At 43.0% G+C, this 24,089-nt stretch overlaps 2 protein-coding genes across 3 annotated transcripts in view; both read right to left on the bottom strand.

The window, feature by feature from the left end:
- The window catches only part of crebrf (creb3 regulatory factor), a 26,539-nt gene extending 24,565 nt beyond the window's left edge, over positions 1–1,974 (bottom strand). Inside the window, exon 1 of one of the 2 annotated variants that reach the window (XM_059351844.1) lies at positions 1,771–1,974. The gene's annotated coding sequence lies outside the window, so the exon portion shown is untranslated. Of the gene's footprint in view, positions 1–272; positions 531–1,770 lie in introns of those variants that run through there. The other variant, XM_059351845.1, reaches the window with a different exon arrangement.
- A 5,587-nt stretch (positions 1,975–7,561) lies between these two features.
- On the bottom strand, positions 7,562–18,576 carry LOC131986954 (prenylcysteine oxidase-like). The gene is made up of 7 exons (XM_059352093.1): positions 18,308–18,576; positions 16,212–16,418; positions 14,916–15,090; positions 13,496–13,707; positions 12,688–12,828; positions 10,391–10,802; positions 7,562–7,930 (listed from the first exon to the last, which is right to left on the bottom strand). Exons 1-7 carry the CDS (start codon positions 18,411–18,413, stop codon positions 7,681–7,683), a joined length of 1,503 nt encoding a protein of 500 aa, XP_059208076.1. The 5' UTR covers positions 18,414–18,576; the 3' UTR covers positions 7,562–7,680.
- Positions 18,577–24,089: the final 5,513 nt, after the last annotated feature.

Raw genomic sequence — 24,089 nt, 5'->3', positions numbered from 1 at the left:
AAATACAGTAATAATATTAAAATAAATAACAAGTCTGACCATGAAAAAGAACAAAATGTTCTAAAACTGTTATTTCTCCAAGATTCAACAAAGCTGCTTTTGATTCATTCAAACCAGTAAAAAATAAAAGAGAAAAATAAAGAATGTGAGTCAATCTGCAGAAAAACAACAAAGAGCTGCAGCTGCAGCTGCTCTCTGCAGGAGCCAGAGGTGATGAAGAGCACAAACACACACCTCCTCATCATCATCACCACCAATCAGCCATCATTTACCTGATATGATCGATAATAAATCCATAAATGAGCAGAGATCAGCAGAGCCTCTGCACTCATCACAGATCCTCAGCAAAGCAAAACAAACCTCAACCTAGCGCCACTGTGCCAACACCCACGTAATCCTCACAGCCTATTGGTCGAGCCGAGGCCACGCCCCGCCCCCCGGAGCCTCCGGAGTGGCCGCCCCGCCTGTCAATCAGCGACGCTGCTAGCAGCCCGTTTCACTGTAGGCTGAGGAGGAAGATAAACAAGTGTGGGCCTCTGCCTCGCTGCGTGGCCTACATAGACACACACACGGTCCCACACACACTCACACACACACACAGACACACACACACAGACACACACACACACACACACACACACACACACAGACACACAACAACCAGCCCGCTGCTGCTGATTCTGAGGAAAACACGAGATTTAACGATTATCCGCCGAACTCCGTTAAGAAAAAACACAATTTAAAGAGTTTAGGTGGAAATCCGACTAAATCTGTCATCACACATAAAAACCAACTCCGTGAACATGTTTAATGGAGAGAAAACTTTAATTCGGCCCAGTTATTAAACTCTCATCTCGTGGACTTTTCTGGTTCTGTCGAGTTTTTTTCCACAGCAGTGACAGTGTGTGTTGGGGGGCGTGTACCTCAGAGAGCTGGAGGCTTTAAACCATCAAAACACACTAAAATAATCTAAATAAAACACAGAACACACACTTAAATATCTGATCTGAAAGCTGTGATATTATTATTAAAGGCTAGGGCTGATCTGAGGTCAATACTTCACGAGAAACACAATTATTAAACGATTATCCGCCGAACTCCGTTAATAAAAAACACAATTTAAAGAGTTTAGGTGGAAATCCGACTAAATCTGTCATCACACATAAAAACCAACTCCGTGAACATGTTCAGTGGAGAGAAAACTTTAATCCGGCCCAGTTATTAAACTCTCATCTCGTGGACTTTTCTGGTTCTGTCGAGTTTTTCCCACAGCAGTGAGAGTGTGTGTTGGGGGGCGTGTACCTCAGAGAGCTGGAGGCTTTAACCATAAACAGGTAAATAATGTGATCAAACACAGGTAGATGATGTGATGTGGCGCGTGTCAGAGTGTCCTGTGAGTGTGTGTTGCTCTCTGCTCGGCGGGCTGTGAACCCAACACCTGCTGATCTTCTTATATAAGTTACCAGGTTTATAAGAGCTGAACCGCAGCGGGACATTCATTAATCACATCCGGATAAAACCACTAAATGAGCCCAACTTTAGCTTCTACAGACACCGCAGTGGAGCCGGACTGGAGCCCGGACCCTGCTGGTCCTGTATCAGGTCTCAGTGGGTCCGTGGGAGAGGGACGGAGCCGGTTCGAGGCGGTTCTGGACTCAATGTGCGGGTTTGTGGAGCGGGTCTGGCGGCGGCCAGGCCCGCTAGCCCCGTTAGCTCCCTGAGCTAGCCCCGGAGGACCGGAGCCTCCAGGCGGCTCCAGGCCGGACTCACCGTCAGGTCGGCCGGGCTCACGGCTGCCCCGGTGTCGGCCCTCCGGAGTGCCTGGTAGCGGGTCCTGGTAGCGGCTCTGGTCCTGGTCCTGGTTCTGGTCCTGGTTCTGGTCCTGGTCCTGGCTTAGGGTTCTGCTTCTCTGCAGCTAACAGGTTTGTTTTGTTTTTCTTCTTCCTGACGGCTTCCTGGAAAGCGCGTGACTGCCCCGACACGTGGGGCGCGCCTCGACCAATGGGAGCACAGCAACGATAACGTTATATATACAATAATAAATATTATAATAAATATAATAATACTATCATAAATATTATAATAAATATAATAATACTGTAATATATATTATAATAAATATTATAATACTGTAATAAATATTATAATAAATATAATAATACTGTAATATATATTATAATAAATATTATAATACTGTAATATATATTATAATACTATAATAAATAGTATAATATATATTATAATAAATATAATAATACTATAATAAATATTATAATAAATATAATACTATAATAAATATTGTAATAATACTATCATAAATATTATAATAAATATAATAATACTGTAATATATATTATAATAAATATTATACTGTAATATATATTATAATACTATAATAAATAGTATAATATATATTATAATAAATATAATACTATAATAAATATTATAATAAATATTATAATACTGTAATATATATTATAATAAATATTATAATAATACTATAATAAATATTATAATAAATATAATAATACTATCATAAATATTATAATAAATATAATAATACTACAATAAATATTATAATAAATATAATAATACTATCATAAATATTATAATAAATATTATAATACTGTAATATATATTATAATAAATATTATAATACTGTAATGTATATTATAATAAATATTATAATACTGTAATATATATTATAATAAATATTATAATACTGTAATATAAATTATAATAATGTCTCCGATTCTGTTTGTGGTCTTCATGGATCTCAAGGCGCAGCCGGGGGGAGGAAGGGATCCGGTTTGGGGACCTTAGAATTACATCTCTGCTTTTTGCAGATGATGTGGTTCTTTTGGCTTCATCAAGCCGGGACCTCCAGCACTCGTTGGGGCGGTTTGCAGCCGAGTGCGAAGCGGTTGGGATGAGAGTCAGCACCTCCAAGTCTGAGGCCATGGTTCTCTGCCGGAAAACGGTGGACTGCCCCCTCTGGGTGGAGACAGGTACTGCCCCCTCTGGGTGGAGAGAGGTACTGCCCCCTCTGGGTGGAGAGAGGTACTGCCCCCTCTGGGTGGAGACAGGTACTGCCCCCTCTGGGTGGAGAGAGGTACTGCCCCCTCTGGGTGGAGACAGGTACTGCCCCCTCTGGGTGGAGAGAGGTACTGCCTCCTCTGGGTGGAGACAGGTACTGCCCCCTCTGGGTGGAGAGAGGTACTGCCCCCTCTGGGTGGAGAGAGGTACTGCCCCCTCTGGGTGGAGAGAGGTACTGCCTCTAGAGAAGGAGTTCCAGTATCTGGGGGTCTTGTTCAGCAGTGAGGGTAGAACGGAGCGTGAGATGGAGGCGGTTTGGTGCAGCGTCAGCAGTGATGCGGGCGTTGTACCGGACCGTCGTGGTGAAGAAGGAGCTGAGCCTGAAGGCAAAGCTCTCGATTTACCGCTCCATCTACGTTCCAACCCTCACCTATGGTCATGAGCTTTGGGTAGTGACCAAAGAACGAGATCTCGGATACAAGCGGCTGAAATGAGCTTCCTCCGTAGGGTGGCTGGGCTCAGCCTTAGAGATAGGGGGAGGAGCTCAGACATCCGGAGGGAGCTCGGAGTAGAGCCGCTGCTCCTTCTCCTCTAAAGGAGCCAGCTGAGGAGGTTTGGGCATCTGGTAAGGATCCTCCCGGGCGCCTCCCGTTAGAGGAGTTCCAGGTCCAACTGGTAGGAGGCCCCGGGGAAGACCCAGAACACGGTGGAGGGATTATATCTCTCTCCTGGCCTGGGAACGCCTCGGGGTCCAGGAGGAGCTGGACGTTGTGGCTGGGAGAGGTACGCCTGGAACGCCCTGCTAGGCTGCTGCCCCCGCGACCCGGCCCCGGATAAGAGGACGAGAATGGATTGATGGATGGATGGATGGAAATTATAATAAATATTATAATAATACTGTAATATATATTATAATAAATATTATAATAATACTGTAATATATATTATAATAAATATTATAATACTGTAATATATATTACAATAACACGCCTCGACCAATGGCAGCACAGCAACGATTATCGTTATATATACTATAATAAATATTATAATACTGTAATATATACTAAAGTAAATATTATAATATTATAATACTGTAATATATATTATAATAAATATAAATATTATAATACTGTAATATATAATAACACACCTCGACCAATGGGAGCACAGCAACGATGATGTTATATATACTATAATAAAAATTTTATAATAAATATTACGATATATATTATAATAAATACAATAATGTAATATATATTATAATAACATGCCTCGACCAATAAAAATACTGATATAAATACTGTAAAATACTGGAATATATACTGCAATAATACTGTAACAATCCAGTATTAAATACAGTAAAACTACAGTAATAAATACATTAAAACTGCAGTAATAAATACACTAAAACAATCAAATCAAATAGCCTTTATTGTCATCAAATAGAAATATTAAGGTAAAACTACAGTAATAAATATAGTAAAACTACAATTTGCCGAAACTGATTTAAAACAATTATCTATTTGAGTCTTGTACTAAAATACAAATCCGAGGAACTTCACTCTCTATCTTTTGTTTTTAAAGTTTTTACTCCAATACATTCATCTGACATCTTTATTTTCTTTACAAATTAACAACAATTTAGTTGGAATTTAAAAAGTAAAAAATGCTCCCAGTTTATTTATGATTAGTCGGATCTTTTCACCATTGACTTCTATACAAACTGAGTTCTCTGTGCAGCGGTGGAGTCGCCCCCTGCTGGCCGTCAGAGAGAATGCAGCTTTAAAGCTTTAATAAACTAATGAACTAGAATGTTTGTGAGAGGGGAAGATTTATAAAATCAGTAAACAAACATTTTTACAGACAGTCGACCTGTTAGTGAAATGTTATTTTCCTTTTCCTTCACATTCCAGCAGAAGAAAACTACATTTGAAATGACTTATTCCGAGAAAAGAAAACTTCAGAGAGAACCATCCAAGACTTTTTAAATTTATTAACAGTCAGAATAAGAACATCTTCATTATTACATTAGTCAGGCAGAAAAAATATGTGATAGGTGCTACAACGTCCAGTCTCTGCCCTATCCGTCCAGTCTCTGCCCTATCCGTCCAGTCTCTGCCCCATCCGTCCAGTCCCTGCCCTATCCGTCTAGTCTCTGCCCTATCCGTCCAGTCCCTGCCCTATCCGTCCAGTCTCTGCCCTATCCGTCTAGTCCCTGCCCTATCCGTCTAGTACCTGCCCTATCCGTCCAGTCTCTGCCCTATCCGTCCAGTCCCTATCCGTCCAGTCTCTGCCCTATCCGTCCAGTCTCTGCCCTATCCGTCCAGTATCTGCCCTATCCGTCCAGTCTCTGCCCTATCCGTCCGGTCTCTGCCCTATCCGTCCAGTCTCTGCCCTATCCGTCCAGTCGCTGCCCTATCCGTCCAGTCCCTGCCCTATCCGTCCAGTCTCTGCCCTATCCGTCTAGTCTCTGCCCTATCCGTCTAGTCTCTACCCTATCCGTCTAGTCTCTGCCCTATCCGTCTAGTCTCTGCCCTATCCGTCTAGTCCCTGCCCTATCCGTCTAGTCTCTGCCCTATCCGTCTAGTCTCTGCCCTATCCGTCCTGTCCCTATCCGTCCAGTCCCTGCCCTATCCGTCTAGTCTCTGCCTGATCCGTCCTGTTCTGTTGATTTTTTTCAAACTTCAGTTTAAATGAGTTTGGTTTTATTTAGAGAAGCTGCTGCTCGTCGTTCATCAGATTAAAGGGAGGCGTCACATGACTCAATGACATCATCGACTGCAGATCTGTGGAGTCTCGAGGTGAATCCACTTCGGTCCAGATCCCGTCAGTTATTAATGGAGGGGCCCTTTCCCTCCGTCTCTCTGCTGCTAATGAAGCCTTGAAAATGGCCACAAAATATTAAGTTATTAATGAATAAAACAGTGTTTACACCTGCTGGAAGTCCGACTCCGTCTTTATGTTTCTCTGAGATTACAGTGCTTATTAGAAATACAGAATAATAGTGTAGCGGCAGCTCTGTAGCTTTGTAGCTCTGCAGCAGCTCTATAATTCTGTATCTTTGCAGCAGCTCTATAATTCTGTAGCTTTGTAGCTGTGTATCTTTGCAGCTTGCAGCAGCTCTATAATTCTGTATCTTTGTAGCTGTGTAGCTTTGTAGTTCTGTATCTTTGTAGCTCTGTATCTTTGTAGCTCTGTATCTTTGTAGCTCTGTATCTTTGCAGCTTGCAGCAGCTCTGTCCTCTCGGTGTGAACTGACATAAATTCCCTCCGCTGGATGACGCAGCAGCAGCAGGACGAGGAGATAACGAAGCTTCCTGTCTGCAGAGCGACCATCGCTCCTTCTCTGGTTATAAATCCCTCTGAAGCTCCATAAACATCGTCTGTTACGTGTTCGTGAGTCTGAAGGTTCATCTCTGATCGTCTCACAGCTGACTGAAACATTTAAAGAGTCGTTTCATGCATCCTGAATCCCGACAGGATCATTTATTACACAGCAGACGATCGTAGTAACAGACAGCAGCGAGTCAGAATATCAGGTGGTATTTTAGGGTAAAAGTGTTTTCTTGGTTGTTCCTCTAGTATTTTTTGTGCTGAATCCATTTCTGCTGGGTGTCCAGCTGTAAAAGTTACGGTTTAGTCATAATTATTGATAATTTTCCCAATATTAGAAATGTCTATAACTTTCCAATGTGTGAATCTATTATAAATGGTTGTCTGGTATCATTGTAAAGGAGCATCCATGGCTTTCATTTAAGACCAAAGTTGGATCTTTCTGACAAACACAGAGGTCACATGACCTCTTTAAACCAGAAATTACACACATTTTACCACCATTTTCTCCTAAACTCTCTAGTTGATGTGATCCCTGTCGGATCAAGGGACATCAGGGACCCAAAAACCAACAACTGCAATACTTCATAGACTCTGTCAGCTCAGGAAAAGTATAATATAACCATTCTATTCCTCTGTGAGAGGTTATTGTGAGCCTTAAATTAGAAGCCAGTTCACCTCCATTCATTCTTTGGAGCAGTTGGTCACAAAGATCCAACTTTGGGCTCCAATGAGTCCATGGATCCTCCTTTACAATGAGACCAGAACTTTTACAGCTTGACATCCAGCAGAAATGGATTCAGCACAAACAATACTAGAGGAACAACCAAGAGAACACTTTTACCCCAGAATGCCTCCAGAGTTCGAAGTTACAGTCCTGACTATAAAGTTTATGAATCATCATCATGGTTTCATCAGAGAGAGTTGGAAGATGACGGATCAGACGTTTTTATGGTTATTTCCTCCTGCGTCGATACTCGCTGACGTGAAGAAGCTGGAACGCCGTAGTGAGGCGAGATCAGACCGCCGGGCGTCTGTTTTCAGCTGCAGAACAATAATTCATAGACAGTAAAAGTTTCAGGATAACTGAGGCGATTACTCTGATTACTCAGAATACTTTGAGTACTCTGATTACTCTGAATACTCTGAGTACTCTGATTACTCTGAATACTCCAGGTGAAAGGACGCTCAGCAGAGTTTATTCGCTTTAATTTAGAAAACGTTAGTTAGAAGTTGCAGATAAAGCAGCGTGTCGTCCAGTAATAGATTACTCTGGCGTGTCTCTGAACCAACAGAACACTGAGTCTGAGGTCATAGTTCAGTCTTGATGCGGTGCATCAGGTCCTTCTGGTCCACCGTGTCCGTCTGCCGGTTCCAGCGGTGGTAGGCCAGCAGGGCGATGTTCTTGGCCGCCACGGAGCTCATCTCCATGGCGCTGCCCGCCAGCTCGATGCCGTTCAGGTAGTACAGGTTGGCCTGCAGCTCCACCGCGGGGAGCCCCGACCCGCTGCCGTAACACGGGTACGCCTGCCACTCGGTCACCTGCACCGAGTAGTACGACCTGAGGACACGGAGAGACAGAAGGACAAGTTTAAGTCTGACCCAGCAGGATATATAATATAAATATAATCTACAGTATAAAGGGCTGTTTCCACTACCGGGTAATACCCGGGATGAGGCGCGTCTCACTCACCGAAACGCCCCTAATCTGAATATGAGCCGTCTGGAGCGGACTTTTGACGGGACTTTTTTAGTCCCTGTAGAAGAGCAGGGTCTTTATTCTCCCCTGAAAACAGCCTGATTACTGATCGGCACATTACGCCACAACAACACGCAACATTTGTAAAGCCGGAGAAGCAGTGTTGCCAACTTAGAGACTTTGTTGCTAAATTTAGCGACTTTTCAGAGCCTCATAGAGACTATTTTTCAAGAAAGCAACTGGAGACAAATCCAGCGACTCCTTACTCTTCTTAAGGAGCCGCGGGGTCTCTCAACTCAACTTTATTTGTAAAGCACTTTAAAACAACAACAGCCGCAACAAAGTGCTGTACATAAACAAACAGAACAAGAGACAATAAAATAAATAAAACAGGAAATAAACACTAAAATAAATAGATTTATTGCTTTTTAAAAGACAATTTAAAAAACAATAAATAAAAGCAAACCATAAAACACTAAAAACAAGAGCAGAGTCTCATGCGTGGTTAAAAGCCAAGGAATAAAAATAGGTTTTAAGATGACTTTTAAAAATGGACAGTGAGGAGGCTTGTCTGATGTGCAAAGGTAGCTCATTCCACAGTTTGGGGGCTGCAACAGAGAAAGATATGTCCCCTCTGAGCTTCCGTTTAGACCTCGGTACCTCCAGGAGCAGCAGATCAGCTGACCTGAGGCACCGAGCAGGAGCGTAGGGGTGGAGGAGCTCAGAGAGGTACAGTGGGGCGAGACCATTTAAAGATTTAAAAACAAATAAAAGAATCTTAAAATGGACTCTAAAATGCACAGGCAGCCAGTGGAGGGAGGCCAGGATGGGAGTTATGTGCTCCCTCTTACGAACTCCAGTTAAGAGGCGAGCAGCTGCGTTTTGCACTAACTGGAGCCGTGCGAGGGAGGACTGGCTGACTCCAAGGTACAGTGAGTTACAGTAATCCAGCCGGGATGTAACGAAGGCGTGGATTACCGTTTCAAAGTGCTTGTGCGTAAGGAAAGGCTTCACCTTAGCCAGCTGCTTGATGTGGAAGAAGCTGGACCAACAGCAGCACTAATCTGACGATCTAATTTAAAATCACTGTCCATCTTAAAACCTAAATTTGACACAGTTGGTCTTATAAAATCTGCCAGAGGGCCCAAGTCAACAGGAGGGGTCACACAAGAGCCACTAGGGCCAAACACTATCACTTCTGTTTTCTTCTCATTAAAATTTAAAAAGTTCAAGGCCATCCAGGCCTTGATGTCTTTGAGACAAGACAGGAGCGGTGTGAGGGAGAAAGCATCTTTTTTCTTAAGTGGCACATATATCTGACTGTCGTCAGCGTAGCAATGGAAAGGGATGCCGTGCTTTCTCAAGATGGAGCCCAAAGGCAGTAAATACAAAGAAAAAAGCAGGGGCCCTAAAATCGACCCCTGTGGAACCCCATACAGCAGTGGAGCTGGACTCTGAGGTACCAAGGTTTACAGTTAAACTTCTGTCGGTCAGATATGACTTGAACCACTCCAGCGCAGTACCACCGATGCCCACTAGGTGGCGTAACCGAGCCACTAGGGTGCTATGGTCCACGGTGTCAAACGCTGCAGTCAGGTCCAACAGAACAAGAATTACATGGTCACCGGAGTCATTAGCCAGGAGGATATCGTTAAAAACTCTGAGTAGAGCTGACTCTGTGCTGTGCCTAGTTTTAAAACCAGATTGAAACACCTCCAGGACACCATGTACATCAAGAAAAGACTGTAGCTGACCATATACGACCTTCTCCAAGACCTTAGAGATAAAGGGCAGCTTGGAGATAGGCCTAAAATTGGCCAGCACGCTGAACCTGACTAACACCTTCTTGGTGTTCACTGAGAAGGACATTGGTGACCTGCTGAAGATCCGCTTGAGCTGGGAAGGAGAATCTGAATCCTGGAACTCTGTGTGGAAGAACACACAGAGTTCCAGGCTCGTTAAGAAGAGCCTCCATTAGCAGCAGTTAGCTACAGTAGCAGTACAGTGTGTATGTGCTGGAGACTTTAGAGAAGGCGTGGCCTGAGACATTAGAGGGGGCGTGGCCTGAGACTTTAGAGAGGGCGTGGCCTGAGACATTAGAGGGGGCGTGGTCTGAGACATTAGAGGGGGCGTGGTCTGAGACATTAGAGAGGGCGTGGCCTGAGACTTTAGAGAGGGCGTGGCCTGAGACTTTAGAGAGGGCGTGGCCTGAGACTTTAGAGAGGGCGTGGCCTGAGACATTAGAGAGGGCGTGGCCTGAGACATTACAGAGGGCGTGGCCTGAGACATTAGGCCTGAGGCTTATTAGAGAATGAATCTGACCTGAACAGAGTCTTGAGCTGCGTCTTGTCCAGCGGTCGCGGTGAGAACACCTTGTAGACGCCGGCCTCCTGTGGCTGTTTCCTCCGGAACCCCGTGGAGATGTTGACGGGACAAACGCTCGCCACGCTGTTGAAGAAGAGGTCGGGCGTCTCGGTGGTCAGGACGCTGGCGAAGGGGAAGAGGCGGGGGTCGGGGAAGCCGAAGAAGGAGGTGTTGAGGTACCCGTGGACGATGGTGGCCACCGTGCCGTGGTAGCTGCCCGGCAGCTCGTCGAGGGGAGGCGTGAAACCCTGGAACCGGACTCCCGACTGCACGCTGGCCTGCAGCGGCGTCGCCAACACCACGATGTCGTACAGCTCCGACGCCGTCTCCGACCCTGAGGAGAAGCTCAGCTGGTACTGAGGCGCCTCGCCTGTCAGGACACATCAAGACTCAGATTCATCAGTCAGCTGGACTCAGTTGTTCTGCTGCTGGTGTTATTAGAGTCTCAGCTTCCAGGTCAGACCCGATTTATGCAGCAACACATTTACTGCAGGAGAAACACTGACTGTTATCAGCAGACAGCGGGCGTGTCCATGATCCATGTTGTTTTAATCATTATAGACTTATATCTATTTTACCATGTTTTGGTTTTTTTTTATCAGAAAAAAAATCATATACAGAAGGATCCTTTCTCATATAGATTCTAATTAAATTCTTTATAAACACCTGTATGGTTTCTGGAAGAATCACTCCACTGAAATGGTTTTGCTTCATTTGATAGACAAAGTTTCCTCTGCATTAGAAAATAATGAATTCATCTGTCGTTTTGATACAGTCAACCATCATATTTTATTGAAAAAACTGTTTAAATATGGTTTTCATGATGTTACATTTGAATGATTAAAAAACTTTGTCTCAAACAGAAGACAGTTTGTTTGCATTAATGGATGCTACTCCAACAAAACTACACGACTTTGTGGGGTCCCACAGGGATCCATACTTGGACCATTATTATTTCTTATTTATATTAATGATTTATCAAATGTCTCAAATATTCTTCATCCAATAATGTTTGCAGATGATACAACTCTAGTTCATTCTCACTTAAATTTCAGTTATCTGATTAAAAACGCTAATGTTGGTTGAACTACATATGCTACATGGTTCAAATTAAATAAATTATCTCTGAATATAAAAAAATCTAACTATATAATATTCTGTGGCAAAAAAATCACTCAGTAGATCCTTGTAAAGTCATAATTCAGTCTGTTGAGATGCTTCAAGTCTCATCTACAAAGATTCCTGTTAATCTTTGTTGATGAGAGTTTGAGTTGGAAAGCACAAATACAGTCAGCAAAAAAATAAATAAATCTATTGGTATAATTAATTAGTCATCTGGTAACTACAAACTGTCTTTGTACACTTTATTACAGTTTTATTTATCCTTATCTTTCATGTTGTAATATAGTTTGGGCACTTTTCCTACTGAACTCCATAGTTTTGGTTCTTCAGGAACATTTTGTTAGGATGAACCAGATCTGAGTCACATGATCATCTGGACCTTCAGATATTTACTCTTCATCACATCAATATCTCTCTAATATCGGTTTTCATTTATATTCAGATCATGAAAACGTTCCAGAGCACTTTAAGACTTATTTTAAATTTAATTCTCAGGTTCACTCTTATTCAACGCGTCAATCTTTAGATCTTCATCCTCCAGATTTATGACATGCAGAGGTCAATATAAATGATGGATAAAAACCTTTTCATATCTGGCAAAGAACTCCATCTCTACAAAATGTTTCACAAGATGTCTAAAAATTAATTTAACTGCTGTTTTAACATTCTAATTCACACACAAATACACTTTTATAACATGTTTACTTTTGTTTTTCTATTGTTTTTTGTTATTGTCATTATAACTTGTTGATGTTATACATGTGTTTTTTCTATTATGAGTTTATTACTTTCTTATAACTATGACATTTTAGATGGAGTCTTTAAATAAATAAACCCATCTGGGTTTTCTGAACTTTACACTATATGTTATCTTTGTCATTTTATATAATTCTATTCAAATAAAATAAACCTAATGTCAGCAAAAAGGAGACTCGCTAATATAAAGTGGGCGTGTGTGTAAAGAGACTTGTTAACATAAAGTGGGCGTGTCTGTAAAGAGACTCGTTAACATAAAGTGGGCGTGTCTTAAAGAGACTCATTAACATAAAGTGGGCGTGTGTGTAAAGAGCCTCATTAACATAAAGTGGGCGTGTCTGTAAAGAGCCTCATTAACATAAAGTGGGCGTGTGTACCTGAGTGGACAGGTGAGATGGAGGTGACTGCAGCCTGCAGCAGGTTGGCGTTGGCCATCTTCAGCAGACCAGAACATACCAACTTGTTTCCTCCTTCAACCGCCCAGAGGTTATTCTGAGCTCCAGCTAAGGACACGGCTCCTGGAGACACACACACACACACACACACACATATATACACAGCTGTAAGCCACTACCAGCTGTCAGGGTTCCCGGCCCCTAACCCTAACCCTTTAGGCCCCTCTAGGCCCCTAACCCTAACCCTCCCAGCCCCTCTAGGCCCCTAACCCTAACCCTTCCAGCCCCTAACCCTCCCGGCCCCTCTCGGCCCCTAACCCTAACCCTCCCGGCCCCTCTCGGCCCCTAACCCTAACCCTCTCGGCCCCTCTAGGCCCCTCTCGGCCCCTAACCCTAACCCTCCCGGCCCCTCTCGGCCCCTAACCCTAACCCTCCCGGCCCCTCTCGGCCCCTAACCCTAACCCTCTCGGCCCCTCTAGGCCCCTCCCGGCCCCTAACCCTAACCCTCCCGGCCCCTCTCGGCCCCTAACCCTAACCCTCCCGGCCCCTCTCGGCCCCTAACCCTAACCCTCTCGGCCCCTCTAGGCCCCTCTCGGCCCCTAACCCTAACCCTCTCGGCCCCTCTAGGCCCCTCTCGGCCCCTAACCCTAACCCTCTCGGCCCCTCTAGGCCCCTCCCGGCCCCTAACCCTAACCCTAACCCTCTCGGCCCCTCTAGACCCCTCCCGGCCCCTAACCCTAACCCTTTAGGCCCCTCCCGGCCCCTCTAGACCCCTCCCGGCCCCTCTGACCTACGAAGGCGGGGATGCTGACGTTCTGCCCGTAGTTGACCCTCATGACGGGCTCGATGACCTCATCGATGAAGCGCTGTGACACGCCCAGCTCCAGCAGCGAATCAGAGAGCGGCCTGCGGGTCATGTTGATGAAGCCACTCCCCCCGAGGGAGTCCAGCAGCTGCTCCACGGAGCTGAAGGCGTAGCCGTGGGCCTGGTACTTATAGATCCTGCACACAGCCACAGTCACCGTCATCCACAGGGGACCAACCCTCCAGGCAAGTCTTTCTCAGTACTTTTGTGTCTTTTTATAAGTAATTTTAGATTTTTTTTGTCTTTTTTTTTGTAATGTTATGTCTTATTTGGTACTTTTTGTGTACTTTTTTTGGTAATTTTGTGTCTTTTTTGGGTAATTTTGTGTCTTTTTGATAATTTTGTGTCTCTTCTGGCCATTTCTGTCCTTTATTTGTAATTTTGTTTCTTTTTTTGGTAATTTTGTGTCTTTTTTTTAAATTTTGTGTCTTTTTTGATAATTGTATCTCTTTTTTGGTAATTTTATGTCTTTGTTTTTATAATTTTGTCTTTTTTGGTCATAATGGCCCTCATTTATCATACGAGCGTACGACAGAAAGTGTCCGTATGATCATTTCTACAAGCTGTTCATCAGTCTGGACGTGTAGATCAGGTCTCAGTCTGCTCTCAGCTCGTGTCAGCGTGAAGTCTTTCTTAGTAAGTTTGTGTATTTTTGGTAGTTGCCGCTGTGTCAAAGCTATATGATATGAAACTTATTTCTACATGTAGTAATGATGTCATTCATGTACTCAAAAATCATCAGGATTTATTTGACCTTTGACCCCAAAACATAGTTCCTGTCTCTGGTTTTAAAAGCTTCTAATAGTGATGATAAACAGAGAGCAGTAACTATCATGTTGTTGTCTTCTTTCAGCTTTTATATTTAGTTTTCAGTGAATAAACATTTTCACATTGATTTTGTTATAAATGTATTTAAAATAGTTTAACAACTCTATTCAAAGATTTGTGTATTTTAGACTTATTATAAAGAAATGTTATATTTTAGTATTAATATAATTTTATATCACTTTTTTACTTCATCACTATATAGATAATAATTTCCCTTTCGAATAAACTTATAATTTCTATTATTTTTGTGTTTAAATTAGTTTATATATCCAAAGCAGACCGTGGTAAGTGGAATAACTGCTTGGTTTTGAGTTGGATTTTGTGGTTTTTATATCATTATTTCTCTGAAATAAAGCCAAAATTAAATCTAAAATGTTGTCACAAGATAAAACAAACGTTTTTAGTTATAACTCAGTTTAGACCAATAATGTATTTACTGCTGTTAGAGTCTGCAGAGCAGAATAATCTTAATCACGTCTCCATATAACTGTACTGGTTCGTTCTATGTCCGGCTCACCTCATGAACTTCTCCATGATCTCCTCCACCCACATCTGCAGCCGGATGAAGCTGATGCCGTAACGCCACCAGAGGCGGAACAGGTCCAGCAGGTACCAGTCCGTCTCCTCCAGGATCACCTCCTCGCCGTTGAACACCGCTGTCTTCCCCGCCACGCTGCGCCGGTACTTCAGCCCTGCAGACACACACTGGAGCTCAGACTGGAGCTACTGGAGCTCAGACAGGAGCTACTGGAGCTCAGACAGGAGCTACTGGAGCTCAGACAGGAGCTACTGGAGCTCAGACTGGAGCTACTGGAGCTGAGACTGGAGCTACTGGAGCTCAGACTGGAGCTACTGGAGCTCAGACTGGAGCTACTGGAGCTGAGACTGGAGCTACTGGAGCTCAGACTGGAGCTACTGGAGCTGAGACTGGAGCTACTGGAGCTCAGACTGGAGCTACTGGAGCTCAGACTGGAGCTACTGGAGCTACTGGAGCTCAGACTGGAGCTACTGGAGCTACTGGAGCTCAGACTGGAGCTACTGGAGCTCAGACTGGAGCTACTGGAGCTCAGACTGGAGCTACAGGAGCTACTGGAGCTCAGACTGGAGCTACTGGAGCTACTGGAGCTCAGACTGGAGCTACTGGAGCTGAGACTGGAGCTACTGGAGCTCAGACTGGAGCTACTGGAGCTCAGACTGGAGCTACTGGAGCTGAGACTGGAGCTACTGGAGCTCAGACTGGAGCTACTGGAGCTCAGACTGGAGCTACTGGAGCTGAGACTGGAGCTACTGGAGCTGAGACTGGAGCTACTGGAGCTCAGACTGGAGCTACTGGAGCTCAGACTGGAGCTACTGGAGCTACTGGAGCTCAGACTGGAGCTACTGGAGCTCAGACTGGAGCTACTGGAGCTCAGACTGGAGCTACAGGAGCTACTGGAGCTCAGACTGGAGCTACTGGAGCTACTGGAGCTCAGACTGGAGCTACTGGAGCTCAGACTGGAGCTACTGGAGCTTACTTTAAAGCCGAAGGTATAAAATGTGATCCAGGAGTTTTTCTGTCAATTATGTCATGTTTCAGGTTTTATAGGGTTAAAACCAGCTGAGTTTCAGCTCGCTCCGATAGGAAACGTTAGAAACGTTTGGGTGTCAAGATTTACACACTTTGTTTTTCTTTTTTCATAATTTGTCTTTTATTGTCATATTTTGTGTCTTTTTAGTGTTAATTTTAGGAGAACTTTTGACAGGTATGAACATGTGCCTATGGATAGTAAAAGAGGAAGATGAATCGTAGAAAGGAGGTTGTGCTGAGACGAACCGAGCTGCTTGACGAACTCCTGCATGTGGAGGTTGAGCGAGTGGATGATGGAGCCTCCCGACTCGTAGTCCTGGTTGTTGACGGTGACGGTGGCGAGCCGGCCGCCCACCTCGCCCTTCTCAAACACGTCCAGCTGGACCTCCGGCCCGAAGTGCTGCCGCAGGAAGTGAGCGGTGGCGCTGCCCCCGATCCCCGCGCCGACCACGGCTGGAACCACAACACAACACAGAGACGAGTCACAGGTCAGAGGTCAGAGGTCAGAGGTCACAGGTCAGAGGCCACAGGTCGTCTCGCCGGACCGTTTTATTCATGTCTGACATTTGACTTTCACCTGACGACTCAAAGACTCAAAGAATTGTTGGGAACACGGAAACAAAACTCAATGTTTCTGAATAAAATGGGTTCTACGTGTCCCAACGAGTCTTTACTGACATGTCCACTTTATGCTGATACCCATGAAACTAAGCTTGATGAGCATTAAAACTTTCCATTACATGATCAGAAATGCTCGCTTATTTGCTAATAATTAAGGTTGCGTATGTTTCTGCAGGTATCAGGAGAAAAGAAAGCACACGTTGTGTCATCAGCAAGAAGGAAGAAGTACCAATGAATTTTATTCACCAATTTATAAAAATAAAAAAACACAGTGTTATTCTCAATACAATTGAAAACATGTTAGCCTAATGTTACGATGTGACATGCTGTTGAGTTATGTTTACTGACTGAGTTTTGTGTCTTTTTTTATTCATTTTGTGTTTTTTTTGTTCATTTTGTAAATGACTCAAAGAATTTACTGATGTCAGAGAGTTAGAGAAGAGAAAATAACAAAGATTTTGTACAAAACGTGGTGTTTTTGAACGTTGTCCTGTGACCAACAGGAAAAAAAGCATTTTGATGCACAGATAGTTCAGAAAAGTGTTCAATAGTAGAAGAGTAATATCATCACTGTCCACATGTAAATATATGTTTTTGTTCCATTAAGTTTGATAAGTATTGTAAATATAACCCAAACTTTTATATGATGTGTTCATCTTTCAGAAGGAGAATGACATTACTGTCATATTAAATTAATTTCTATTGTTGTGGAAATATAATCAGGACAAACTGATCATGGTTAAGCATGTGTTTCTTCTTTATCTGACAATCCCATAATTAATTATTATTACTACAAATAATGTCACACCAGAGGACAATTATTAGGACTACCAAAAATAACCAAAAAGTGTATCAGGCTGATTCTCATCAACGTCACATCAAAGTCACTGTTTAATATGAATTAATAATCTATATAAAACATTTTATTGTATTTTCTGACATTTTTAGAGACACTGAGCAAAATTAATCACCGTAACACATTATTAATTTAAAAAAAAAACAACAAAAGGCTTTTTTTGTTGTTTTTTTCTTTGGCAAGCACTTAAATATGCTCAAGGGTATTTTATTAAAATATACACATATTCTAATGTAAACGATTCTATCATTACCGTAACATTTAACCATTTTATATCATCAATTTTCATTCAGATTTTGTTCTTTATACACTGTTAAAAACAATTATGTTTGATTATATTCTGTTAAATTATACTTTTTTTTTTTTTAAATGTATAGTTATTTTTATAGTTTATTAAATATTTATTGTATATAAGTGTGGGGGAAACCATGACATTTTTATCTGGATGCATTACAGTAATGGATTTATGAATCAAAAATGTTTAAAAATATAGAAAATATTATTTTAACACAAAACAATGAATTGTGCCTCATTATGGCGATATTGCTCATTCATATAAAGGTGAAATATATTTATTTTAGTAAAGTATGTCCTTATAATCTGCAGAACTTAGACTGGCTTCATGACAATCACACATAAATTGTGAAATAAATTAGTAAATGGATGGGGTCAGTTTTTAGTTATTCACATGTTAATAAAGACAAATATACAGAATTTGACCTGATTTTTTTTTAAAAATATATATATATAAATATATATAAATATATATATATATATATTTATATATATAATACCACTGTATATAATAACGTGTAGATGATGAGCAGCTAGCCTCCGGGCGGCTAACGTTAGCTCGTTAGCTCACCGATCTTTGATGGAGGAGCTCCGTCATCAGCAGCGGAGCTTCTCTCTGCGGCGGCCGGAAAAGGAGCCAGCAGGCCGGCCAGCAGCGGCAGGAGGAGCCGGGCCATGGAGAGCCGGGAGGAGGAGCAGGAGGAGGAGGAGCAGGAGGAGGTTAGCTCATCAGGCTAACGTTAGCTTCTCTTCTTCTCTTGTTTTCACTGTTGGTCAGAAACCGGAAACGCTGCTGGCTGCAGCTGGAGGAATGAAGCAGGTTTATGACGTCATGACGCAGCAGCTCGACCCTCCAATCAGCGGCCGGGAACACCACGTGTGGCTCGTCTCGACCAATCACAGCCGAGTTAAAGCAAATTATTATAATTTGTTATTTAAATTAAACTAAATTGGCTATATGTCTATTTTATTTTTTTATTTACTGTTTTATTTCCTTTTGAGTGGCGTTCAATTGAGCATTTTTTTAAATTTTATTATATATGTCAATTTTAATTGTATTTTACCTTTTGAGTCTTTAAAAACTTTATGCATGTAATCTAATTTATACATTAATTAAATTGTGCCTTGGTCTTTTTATCAAGATGTTTGTTTTATTCTTCCAGAGGTTTCAGCCGCTCTGTTCCAATAATCTGCCTGATTGATTCCAGTCTGCAGGTTTCAACACATTTAAGACTTTAAGACTTTTTAAGACCATAATGAAAACAATTTAAGACCCATTTCACATCAATACTGGCAAAAAAGTGGAACAATGCTTGCTGGTTGAGAGCGTTTGCTGCTGGCATCTGATGACAGCTTGATGTTCTTCTGCTGTGGAACATTGAGCCTCGATGTCCAAGGTTCCACCCATAGACTGTATATGAATAATGGACGTAGCAGGCGGCAATCTCCGTGCCTGAGCATGGAGGCCACCAGGAAGTGCATAAAGCCTGCAATTCACCGGAAATTCCAGTAGGGGGCGCTAAGTTTGGCTGCAAAAGAAATCTGCCCATTCATTTCAGTGCTAAATTTGAAAACTTCTGACTTGATTTATTACCTCAGAAAAAATTTTCAGGGACAACACTATGGTCTCAATCACTTCAAGACAATTTGATGTCAATAGTTCTAATAATGGCCCCATTTAGAAGAAAATAGAAGATAAAGAATCGTATGATTTGGGGCGGGGCTACCTTTGATTGACAGGTCACTGACAAGGCGAGCCGTCACCAGGAGAGAAGCAGAACAATGCGTATCCACGGCAACGTGTCAATAAAGTTATATAATACGTTATATAGATATAAAAGAGGACGTTTAGCGGTTTGGTCTCATAACTTTGACCCTTTCACTGTATTTTTACTAAATGACAGTTTATTTGAACGTTTTGTTCATTAAATGTCTTGTTCAGTGTTTGGTTGGACTAACAGACACTCCAAGGAGTCGCTGTTCAGTTTTCTGAGGTCAGAAAGATACATTTTGTTTTTGTTTTTTTGATAGCCAAAACTAGCATCCCAGTTAATGCTAACAGTAATTAGCAGCAGCTTCTCTCAGTCAGGTCGAGGTGTAGAGAGGCTGTAGTCAGTGATCAGATCCCTCTCCTCCTCCACAGTCCAGATATGGTCTGCTCCAAGTATCGGAAACATGATGGCGACGCAAGATGGCGACCAGTGTAACGCTGAACTCGAGGCTTCCAACGGGCCACAAACCAACGGGTGACGTCACGGTGACTACGACCATTATTTATATACAGTCTATGGGACGTAGTCACCGTGACGTCACCCATTGGTTTGTGGCCCGTTGAAAGCATCGAGCAGCGTTATACTGGTCTCCATCTTGTTTGTGATACAGGAAGCAGACCATATCTGGACTGTGGAGGAGCGAGAGGGATCTGATCACTGACTACAGCCTCTCTACACCTCAACCTGACTGAGAGAAGCTGCTGATAATTACTGTTAGCATTAACTGGAGCATTAACTGGGATGTTAGTTTTGGCTAGCAAAAAACAAAAACAAAATGTTTGTTACTGACCTCAGAAAACTGAGCAGCGACTCCTTGGAGTGTCTGTTAGTCCAACCAAACACTGAACAAGACATTTACTGAACAAAACGTTCAAATTAAGTGAAAATACAGTGAAAGGGTCAAAGTTATGAGACCAAAAACGTCCTTTTTTATGTCTACATAATGTTATATATAACTTTATTGACACGTTGCCGTGGATACACATTGTTCTGCTTCTCTCCTGGTGACGGCTCGCCTTGTCAGTGACCTGTCAATCAAAGGTAGCCCCGCCCCAAATCATACGATTCTTTATCTTCTATTTTCTTCTAAATGGGGCCATTACTATCAGCATCAAATTGTCTTGAACATTTTTACTAGCGAATAAATCAAGTGAGAAGTTTTCAAATTTAGCACTGAAATGAAAGGGCAGATTTTTTTTTGCAGCCAAACTTAGCGCCCCCTGCTGGAATTTCCGGTGAATTGCAGGTTTAATGCACTTCCTGGTGGCCTCCATGCTCAGACACGGAGAATGCCACCTGGTTCCACCTGTCAGAGTTTTCCTGCAGAAGGTTCAGTGTGTTTCCATGTTTCCATCCAGCAGCTTCAACCAGAATGTAAATGTTCGTCCTGCAGCCATCGATCCTGGAACTTACACAGACTCTCCCAAAGGATCCCTCCTTCAGAGACCTCTTATCACAGTAATAACCACTAATGGAGCCTCAGTGTGGAGTTGTGAGTCGTTGTGTATCTGGACGTCCTGATTAAATTCAGCGCTGCAATTTATAAACCAGTTCAGACATGATGAGTCTTTAATATCAGCACTGACATATATAATTATTATATTCATGAAAATGGAAGAAGATGCTTTAAAGTTGAATCTCCATGATTTAACCAGTAAAAGCCACAAAGTGATTAAACCTCAATATTTCTCTGATCCTGGATTAATTTAACTGCTACTTAGTTTCATAAAAGCAGCGGAGCAGAACTCACCATGGAGATGTGTTCTAGGATTTATTTTATTTTACAGAACACTAACAGTTATTTATAAATAACAACAAAGGATAATAGCGGACTGTCGGTCTGTTAACACAATAAACGTGTAACTTTCTGAATGGGATAGCTACGTATACCTAACACATCGTACATCATCATCTGATGCATAAATATTAATTAAAATTAACTTTAGACTGAGACGCATCAATTAACTAACTGGTAATATATCAACATGAGGTTTATTATCTTTTGATAAATATTTTGGCAGGTTAGAGGTTTTAAGACTTTTTAGGAACTCACAGAAACCCTGAATATAAACGTGGGTCACATTAGTCGGTAAGATTAGCCTGTCGCACATTGGACGGTCACATTGGACGGTCTCACATTAGACGGTCACATTGGACGGTCACATTGGATGGTCTCACATTAGACGGTCACATTGGACGGTCACATTGGATGGTCTCACATTAGACGGTCACATTGGACGGTCTCACATTAGACGGTCACATTGGACGGTCTCACATTAGACGGTCACATTGGACGGTCTCACATTAGACGGTCACATTGGACGGTCTCACTTTGGACGGTCACATTGGACGGTCACATTAGACGGTCACATTGGATGGTCTCACATTAGACGGTCACATTGGATGGTCTCACATTAGACGGTCACATTGGACGGTCACATTGGACAGTCTCACATTGGACGGCCTCACATTAGACGGTCACATTGGACGGTCTCACATTAGACGGTCACATTGGACGGTCTCACATTTGGACGGTCTCACATTTGGACGGTCTCACATGGGATGGTCACATTGGACGGTCACACTGGACGGTCTCACATTAGACGGTCACATTGGACGGTCTCACATGGGATGGTCACATTGGACGGTCACACTGGACGGTCTCACATTAGACGGTCACATTGGACGGTCACATTGGACGGTCTCACATTGGACGGTCACATTGGACGGCCTCACATTAGACGGTCACATTGGACGGTCACATTGGATGGTCTCACATTAGACGGTCACATTGGACGGTCACATTGGACAGTCTCACATGATTTAACCAGTAAAAGCCACAAAGTGATTAAACCTCAATATTTCTCTGATCCTGGATTAATTTAACTGCTACTTAGTTTCATAAAAGCAGCGGAGCAGAACTCACCATGGAGATGTGTTCTAGGATTTATTTTATTTTACAGAACACTAACAGTTATTTATAAATAACAACAAAGGATAATAGCGGACTGTCGGTCTGTTAACACAATAAACGTGTAACTTTCTGAACATTGGACGGTCTCACATTAGACGGTCACATTGGACGGTCACATTGGATGGTCTCACATTAGACGGTCACATTGGACGGTCACATTGGATGGTCTCACATTAGACGGTCACATTGGACGGTCTCACATTAGACGGTCACATTGGACGGTCTCACATTAGACGGTCACATTGGATGGTCTCACATTGGACGGTCTCACATTAGACGGTCACATTGGACGGTCACATTGGATGGTCTCACATTAGACGGTCACATTGGATGGTCTCACATTAGACGGTCACATTGGACGGTCTCACATTGGACGGTCTCACATTGGACGGTCTCACATTGGACGGTCACATTGGACGGCCTCACATTAGACGGTCACATTGGACGGTCACATTGGATGGTCTCACATTAGACGGTCACATTGGACGGTCACATTGGACGGCCTCACATTAGACGGTCACATTGGACGGTCACATTGGACGGTCACATTGGACGGTCTCACATTTGGACGGTCTCACATGGGATGGTCACATTGGACGGTCACACTGGACGGTCTCACATTAGACGGTCACATTGGACGGTCACATTGGACGGTCTCACATTGGACGGTCTCACATTGGACGGTCACATTGGACGGCCTCACATTAGACGGTCACATTGGACGGTCACATTGGATGGTCTCACATTAGACGGTCACATTGGACGGTCACATTGGACAGTCTCACATTGGACGGTCACATTGGACGGCCTCACATTAGACGGTCACATTGGACGGTCTCACATTAGACGGTCACATTGGACGGTCTCACATTTGGACAGTCTCACATTTGGACGGTCTCACATGGGATGGTCACATTGGACGGTCACACTGGACGGTCTCACATTAGACGGTCACATTGGACGGTCTCACATTGGACGGTCACATTGGACGGTCTCACATTAGACGGTGACATTGGACGGTCTCACATTAGACGGTCACATTGGACGGTCTCACATTGGAAGGTCTCACATTGGACGGTCACATTGGACGGTCTCACATTAGACGGTCACATTGGACGGTCTCACATTGGACGGTCACATTGGACGGTCTCACATTTGGACGGTCTCACATGGGACGGTCACATTAGACGGTCACATTGGACGGTCTCACATTGGACGGTCACATTGGACGGTCACATTGGACGGTCTCACATTAGACGGTCTCACATTAGACGGTCACATTGGACGGTCTCACATTAGACGGTCACATTGGACGGTCTCACATTGGAAGGTCTCACATTGGACGGTCACATTGGATGGTCTCACATTAGCCGGTCGCATTAGACGGTCACATGGTATTAAAGACGTTTAACACGTTTTTAAGAGAATTTTAGACATTTTAAGGCCTTAAATTCAAATTACTGGATTTTAGAGGTTTCATGACTTTTTAGGAGTTCACAGAAACCCTGAATATAAACGTGTTGATTAACAAAATGAAACCTGGACGTCGTGTTGAAAAACAGTGGAAGTCGCCTTTATTTTCATTCAACAGAGAAATCTCACACACA

This window comes from Centropristis striata, chromosome 15, assembly GCF_030273125.1.
Source record: "Centropristis striata isolate RG_2023a ecotype Rhode Island chromosome 15, C.striata_1.0, whole genome shotgun sequence".
Classification (NCBI taxonomy): Eukaryota; Metazoa; Chordata; class Actinopteri; order Perciformes; family Serranidae; genus Centropristis; species Centropristis striata.
Note: the sequence above shows the minus strand (reverse complement) of the source record. Positions and strands in the feature narration are given on the sequence as shown.